The following is an 8,095-nucleotide window of genomic DNA, read 5'->3' as shown; positions in this document are numbered from 1 at the left end:
TTTTTTTTTTTTTTTTTTTTTTTTTTTTTAAGTTTCCCCCGCAGTTGTAGGAGATCGCAACTACATAAAGTGAAGGGTTGGTTGGGTTAGGTTAACCACATAAAAAAAAAAAAAAATGTGTGTCCGTGGAGTCCATGCGCGAAAAATAATCAACCAGATAACCTGAGCAGTTAAGGCCAGCTGCTCAGCTAGCTATTAAATCACCTCCTCCCCCCCCCCCCCCCCCCTCAAACCAAGGAGGGCTGGACAACACACGAGTTTAACGTAAAAATAAGTTCATTTCCCTCGAAATTACGTAAATTAAATTTAACTCAGGCCATAGTCACCAAGCTTCGCAACGAATTTTCAAAGTCAGTTTTTTCACAATCCCCGTCAAAACTGATTATTTACATGCACAGAACAGGAGGTTAGGGGCCGCATTTAGCGGCCCTGGGACTCCTTGCGGGCCTCGGGGTTCGATGCCAAGTTCGGGTGCTCCGCCTTCTGGGTTCGCTACTGGCGGTGATGATGTCCCCGTTAGCCAGTCAGCAATGGCTGCTCGGAGTCGCTTCATTAAGCAATTGATCTGAGCTGCGACAGAATTGAAACATCTTGCTTGTTATATTACTGTTACTAGGTATTGGAAACATAATTCTCTTTGGCTGAGGTCTCAGATACCTTTGAATATATATACTGTATAGAAGTCGCCAGGTTAAAATTTCTAATACGGTTTGAGGTAGTTGGTTAATTCACCGCCGCAATCGCCACCATCTCTAGGGCATCGACTTGTGGTGGTCCCTAGCGGACAAGTGTCGAACTCTTCCAACACCCCTTCCCCCTCTTGTTGAACGATCTTGAGCTGCAGTGAATGATGGATTTGGGGGGGGGGGGGGAATAACAGCGGGCGACAGTGCTGCCCTCTAACGTGTAAATAACAACTAAGACGATACAGGGCGTTACGGCAGCGCACTGCAGCGGTGAAGTTCCCAAGCTGCTCATCATACGCTCCTGAAAAACGTAGAGTAAATCCTATCCACTCGCGACTTCTATACAGTATATATATTCAAAGCAGATACACACGTTTGCCGAGCCATTTCTACCTCTCCCCTGCCGCCTCTTGTTCTAGCGGTCCCCGCACCGCCACCCCTCGTGCGATCGGGAATTCTCGTAACCCCCCTCGTGCGACGAAGCACGGGTCGTTAAGCTCCCTGGAAGCAGCGCGCGCGGGGGTGCCATGTTTACAGGCCGGCGGCGATGCAGACGTGTTGAAGGAGCCGGGCCGAGCGAGGAGTGACGGGCGCCATTGTTGTCTTCAGCCCGGACGACAGCCTCGCCGCGGGGCGCGCTCTGACTTAAGCTACGTTTTCCAAGGACCACGCATGCGCGATGCGCGATGCGTCATGCGTGATGCGTGATCGCCGCATGCGTGATCACTGACCTGGGTCTGTTTTGTTAGAACGCGGGAAACAAGTCTGCGCGATGGAAGCAGCGATCTCTGCCGTCTTGTTGGAGGAAGATGCTGATGATGATTTATTGCTCTCATGCTTCCTAGAAGATGACAGCGATATATTTAGAAGGAGAGAAGACGAGGGATGTTATAGTGTGTTGATATTACGTCACTTAATTGATAACGAAACTAAATTTAGAGAATATTTCAGAGTGTCGACTGAGATATTTGATACAATATTAGGCTTTGTTAAAGAAGACATCACGAGATCGCAGTGCAACAGAGTCAAAAGGCCAATATCTGCTGAACAGAAGTTATGTCTTACTCTCAGGTAAACAAATTTAACTAATCCTCTTTAATGTAATGTTTTTCTTTTTAATGTTTCATATTTATATACACAAAGTACTTAAACGAAAACAAAATATAAAAATATTTACTTAATTATATTGAAATTATAGGTTTAATAAAAATTTAAATGTCCATGTACGGATGAATTTCCTAAAATGTCTCTGACTATGCATTCATCTACTCACAGAACTAATACTGGTTATTTTCTAAATTAGTCTCACGAAGTCACTTTCTTCCACATTAGCATCGTTACCACTAGAATTACAGCTATCTGTTGAATGAATCAAGCTATTACTGCCAGTAGATTCACAAATTTGGGTGGGATCTATGACAGAGACAGGAAAACCGCTGCCAATATCCACATGTTGATAACATTGTTGGTGATTAGGATTAGTCTGGTTCTGATGCTCCATCAACGATCTCAGTTCCATCTGAGACACAACTTGGCACACTTTTAATCTAGTTTCCGCAATGAGGTGTGGGGGGAATTGCTTAACAGTTTCAGACATGCTCTGGAAGAATATGTCTATCGGATGTTGCGAACGATCTTGGCCGCGGTTTTCAAGTAGATCTTTTAATATTTTCCCTCTTTCTTCACGACCTTTTCTTATTTCATCTAACATTTTTTCTTTTACTGTAATTTTTCTTTTTTTAATGGAGCTGTTTAACAATTCTGAAGAACTTGTTTGCTCGCTAGGCCAATTTGTAGATTCTTGAGCGCTTTCTTCTTCTTGAAATTGGTTGCACTCTTCAGAGGGACAGTCATCCACCATTTCTTGTGTTTCTTGATTATTTTCAATTATTTCATTTATGTTGATGCTTGATTTTGATCTGAAAAAAAAAAATTAAATCAACAGTGCCATCAGCTATGCTATGTTGACACACACGCGTGCGTGAGTAGTTTGATCTGGTGTATTTGGGTTTACACAAACTTTTTTTTGATAAATTCATAAGAAGTTCTTTCAACTAATAAATATATATTTCATTTGAAACCTACCAAAAAAATTGCAACAGCTCTAATAATTTCAATAAAGAATATATAATTTTTAATAAACATTCAACAATTATTATATTGTTTATACAAATTTTATTTAATACATAAGGTAAAGAGTACTTACGCTCTTTCTTTGTAGGTTTCATCAAGGAATTTCAGGCTTTCTGTGTTGTATTTCGATTTTGAAAATGCCGGTGAACCTGTCTTCGACCCAGTTTTCAGTTTCTTGTTGCTTTTTCTGTAGGAGTCGCGAATGGTTCTCCATCTCGTTTTGCAGTCTTCTGCTGTAAAATTCAAAAATCTGTGTAAATAAATGATCAAACTTTTTCTTAAACATATTTCGTGAGGTTTTTATGAGCAGCAAAAAATTAAAAAACGTCAACCTAAGTGCTATAAGAGTCGTGAGTTAGGGTACTGGTATTGTTCACGTCCTTAGGTTTATTGGGTTTTTACGATTCCCCAAAAAGGCCTCCAAAATAAAATAAAATATGTTTAAATAGCTAATGTTTTTACACACAGATATACATCTCACAGATTTACTCTTCTAGTCTAAGGTGACGGGATCACTAAGTTAATAGTGGCCTCGAACTTTCTGGGTACCGACTCGGTGCCAAGATAGCCTGAAGCAGTTAAAATAAATAACTACATATATTTTTTTCTCTTTTAGGTTTATGGCCACGGGAGAGAGTTTTCGTTCACTGGCGTTTCAATTCAGAATATGCCCTAGCTGGGTAAGTATTATTATAAAAGAGACATTGCAATCTATTTGTTCAAAAATGTTGAATTCTTCAATACCATCACCTGACCAAGATGTTTTAAAACGTTCTTCCATTGGTTTTCATCGCAAATGGAACTATCCCAACTGCTGTGGGTCGATAGATGGAAAACATATCCGAATAATCAAACCTGAACATTCTGGATCTCTGTTTTATAATTACAAAGACTATTTCTCAGTTGTGTTACTTGCGCTTGTAGACGACAACTACAAGTTTTTAGCAATAGATGTTGGTTCCTATGGAAAAGAAGGTGATGCAGGCATATTTGCTAAATCTGTCTTAGGACAAAGACTTTCAGAAGGAACATTCAGATTTCCTGAACCAGCTATACTTCCTGGAACTGACACTCTAATGCCACACGTTATTTTGGGTGATGAAGCTTTTCAGCTGACTTCCTCAGTAATGCGTCCTTACCCAAGGGCACAATCTAAATGTGATGAAGAAAAAGCAATATATAATTATCGCCATTGTAGAGCTAGACGTACGTGTGAAAACGCTTTTGGAATACTTTGCCAATATTTTAGAGTATTTTTCACTGCCATCGCCATCAAGCCTGACACAGTGGATCTTCTGGTCATCGCATCATGCATAATACATAATCATCTAAGATCTGCAAGAATTCCATGCCCGGGTGAAGAAGAGGACCGAAATGTGTGTCTCCCTACTGAAAATATGATACCCATGGCAAGACAAGGACGTAATTCTACTCATCTTGCGTATAGCATACGAGACAAATTTAAAAATTACTTTTGCAGCCAAGAAGGACAAGTAAGCTGGCAATTATATCATGTGAGGAAAACAAGTTAAAAAGTATTTTTCACGTGAAGAAAGGGTAAATGCAAATGTTATTCTTTTCTTTAAAAAAAAATATATTCTCTTTGTGCTATAGTAATGCTGTGTATTTTTGTATTTGAGTGTAAAATTTGTAAATATAATATGTCAAAATAGATAATTTATTAGCAAATGTGCCATTATCCTTAGTATTGACATAAAATTAAGTAACTATAAATAGGAAAACATATGATTATAAACTTCAAAAAACATAATTTTTGTTGTGCATTTAGAAGAATAAGACATAATATTATCAAACTTAAAAAAAGATAGAAAACAATTTATTGTGATAACTTGCCCTAGGCTCACCTACTACTTCAAAATGGAACATATTTTATTTCCACATTTCCTGGTGCACACCGACGTAAATTATTTTTGGTTTAGTTTAAACACTGCATAAAATATTTTTTAAACTTGGCCTATTTTTAAATAAGTAACAACTATATAGAACCGTAAGATGTTTTTTTAATGCAGTAAGAACATTTTTTAAGACCACGTTTTATGAGCCATAGTATTTATTTTATTATTAACACAGATATTAAACTCTCTACTTACCACCTTTGTTTAAAGAAGCTGCAATTTCCTTCCACACATTTTCTCGAACAATACTGTCTTTGTACTTGCAGTGATGCAAATCATATAACACACGATGCTCCCTTACTAAATCAATCAATTTCTCGTCCTGTTCTGCAGTAAAACTCTTTGACTCCAGATAAATCGCATGCGTGATCACGCTGAAGTCGGGGGCCAGGCAACTGCTGCGCGATGCCCATCCGCGACACGCAGCCGCGGCGAGCGGGAAACCCCCGCTTGCGCGGCCTTGGAAATCATCCCCGTTTCAACACACAGGTTCAAGTGCTGCGTGGTCACGCAGTGACGCATCACGCATCGCGCATCGCGCATGCGTGGTCCTTGGAAAACGTAGCTTTACGGCCCTGCAGGAGTTGCTGCCGACACGTCCCTGCAGACATTCCTCCAATTACCTCCCCTCCCTCACCCCCTCTCCCCCTCCGTCCCACGCCAACAGAGCCAGACGAATTCCTCATTGAACACGCCGTCCAACAGACAAGCGGTGATTTATCGCAAGTATCCTTAACATCACGACCATTTAACAATATATATATATATTTTTTCTCCCTAACCTAAATTAAAATTAAAGTTTTTTGGAAGGGGTCTAGGTGGGGAAGATTTCTTAGGGCGGTATTCCAAGACACTAAACTGGTTAAGATACAACTGTAACCTAACTCGCGGGGCCGTATTCCAGAACAAGTCCGAACCCAATCCCTGTTAGGCAACGGAAAATCAACCGTTTTAATAAAACTGTGCCCTGGGCGAGGCTAAACATTGATTCCAATGCATTCCAGCGGACGTCTGGCAACCATCGATACATTTGCTACGCCAAAAATCCTGCAGATAGCAGCACTATCGCGCGAATTAAATGGTGTAATTTTAATCTTCTCAGCTACTTTTAAGTGTTGCGATTATTTGTTTTTATGAAAATTAAGGTCAAAAAATGTATTTCAGGATAGTTTCGCTACCATAAAGTTTCATTCGGCACACCAACACGCTTGGTAGGTCCCCTGATGATCACGGAAGCGACTACATACGAGTTAATAGCGCCAGACGCGGGTCAGCCATTTGAACGAAATCAACGAAAAAGTGAGCTCTGCGCATGCGCGGAATTCGGGCAACAGAACGGCAACTGCTGGGACACCAAAATCCGTTGCCTAAAAAAAATTACCTAGGCCTAAAAATAAGGGACTGGCCATGTCCTATAGTGCACTAGGAATATGGTTAGGATACAGGTGTGGCAGCGATAGACCAGGGGAAACCCTGTCTCATTCACGCGGGGTAGTTCGCGTACCTACTATTCCAGGAAACGAAGATTTAAAAAAAAAAAAAAAAAAAAAGTCAGTCATGGGGACTGTCGGCTGAAGTGAAAACTTAAAATTTTGTTTTTAAATGTGTAATATTAAATCATCTCTACGTCAAATGTACGCAAGAAAATGATTTTGGTATTACCTATAATTATCACCGGCATGTCGGTGACGCGAACCCAAAAGTTTTGCCCCTAGCAATAATAACTTTAAAACTAGAAGAAATTAAGTATTTTTCATTGAAAGAATAAAAAATTATTAACTTAAATCTATAAATTATCAACATTATCTCTAATAAATCAATAACCTGACATTTGAAGAAATTCACGTCGTAAATAAATAAACAAAAGAAAAAAAATAACCTCAACTTAACTACCTACTAAAAAATATCCAATATTCGCAATATGTACCACACAATAACTTTAACATTTCCTTGAAAAAAAAAATTAAAAACTTGTATCTCTAAAAACAGAATAAATTAAGTTTTATCATTGAAATATAAAAAAAATAACATGTCACGTGACCATGTCGATGACGATTTACATGAATTTACTCCCTATCCAAACCTTCCTATAGAAGTTTTCACTTCAAAAAGTGTAAATTTTGAGCGTCTCTCTGAAAACGTGAAGTGAAGACAGCATCTTACAGCCGTCCATTTTACGATTTTTTCCGTAGACTCTTGGTAAACCAACCACAACAATAAAAAAAATTAATATTGTACAAACATATAAAAGATACTTTAAAAATAATTAAGTATTAATTTTTTTATAAGATTTAATACGTTAGTCACGGGAATAAATATGCTATGTAAATACAAACGAAGGCTTGACGTGAAAAGCACCGCGTAAATGTTTTCACTTGTCGTTTAAGCTGTACTATGACATGTTTGTGGAGCAGCCCGTGAGCCAGACTGTACTGCGGGCCCAGCCTCATTTTATTTGTCTGTACCTATCTTCATTTTTATCTCAGTGTGAAATAAATATACTCGCTGTGGTTATTTTAAAGTAAAATAATTTTATCAATAAAGCTTAGTTTGGACTTATAAAATAGTAGGTAACCATAATTGCACCCTGTATTTTCATGTTAAATAACATTCAAAAAAGAGTGTAGATAAGAAATAACCATGCAATTATAATAATGTAGCACGTGACTGTAAAATGGGGAGGGGGGGGGGGGGTGTCTCCGATCGTGGGTCCAGAGCCAGTAATCGAATGTAGGGCCATGTAGAGTCTTAAAACATACCTATAGCTCCCGTCTTCAAGCAAACGAAATACGAGCACATTTTCCGCGTAAGTGAATTTTACGTTTGGCCCTTCATTTCTGTGTAATTTGTATCTTTATTTCCGTAAAAACTATATATATTTCTAAATTTTCTGATTTATATTGCATATATGACATAATAGGTATATGGAAATATTTTCAAATTTATCACGTAGAAAAATATTTACAGGTGTTATTGCGGTAGGTTTACTGGGCGCCCATCGTAATAATTGTGTTTGAGACAGCGTCGCTGACGTTGGAGGACAGTTGCAGTGATTGAGGACGCGACTGCGGGTGTTGTGAGAGACGCAGTTAGTTCCGGCGGCCGCCGCGCTGCGCGGGGGCGCCAGTGTCTGCCGTTCACACGCTCGCCTGTCCACTGCCCCGGGCTGGGCCTAGGGCAGCCTGGGAACCACGCCAGACCTCCTGCCGAGCCGGGGTCCTCGCAGGTTCCCACCACACCACCTGTACTCTACACACGCGACATAACCTACACCGAGCATACCTCTACGACACTATTTGCTACAACACAAAACATTACGCCGCGGCTTGTAGGTATTGTTAAGATTTAATAATGTGGGAG

At 39.6% G+C, this 8,095-nt stretch overlaps 1 protein-coding gene across 1 annotated transcript; it reads left to right on the top strand.

The window, feature by feature from the left end:
• Window positions 1-1,336: 1,336 nt before the first annotated feature.
• On the top strand, window positions 1,337-5,297 carry LOC134540097 (uncharacterized). Its single transcript, XM_063382577.1, has 2 exons — window positions 1,337-1,757; window positions 3,436-5,297. The coding sequence occupies exons 1-2, from the start codon at window positions 1,459-1,461 to the stop codon at window positions 4,349-4,351; spliced, it is 1,215 nt and encodes a 404-aa protein (XP_063238647.1). The 5' UTR covers window positions 1,337-1,458; the 3' UTR covers window positions 4,352-5,297.
• Window positions 5,298-8,095: the final 2,798 nt, after the last annotated feature.

The sequence above is a fragment of the Bacillus rossius genome, chromosome 16 (genome assembly GCF_032445375.1).
Source record: "Bacillus rossius redtenbacheri isolate Brsri chromosome 16, Brsri_v3, whole genome shotgun sequence".
NCBI classification, from domain to species: domain Eukaryota; kingdom Metazoa; phylum Arthropoda; class Insecta; order Phasmatodea; family Bacillidae; genus Bacillus; species Bacillus rossius.
The sequence above is the reverse complement of the archived record's forward strand: the minus strand, read 5'-3'. Positions and strand labels throughout refer to the sequence as shown.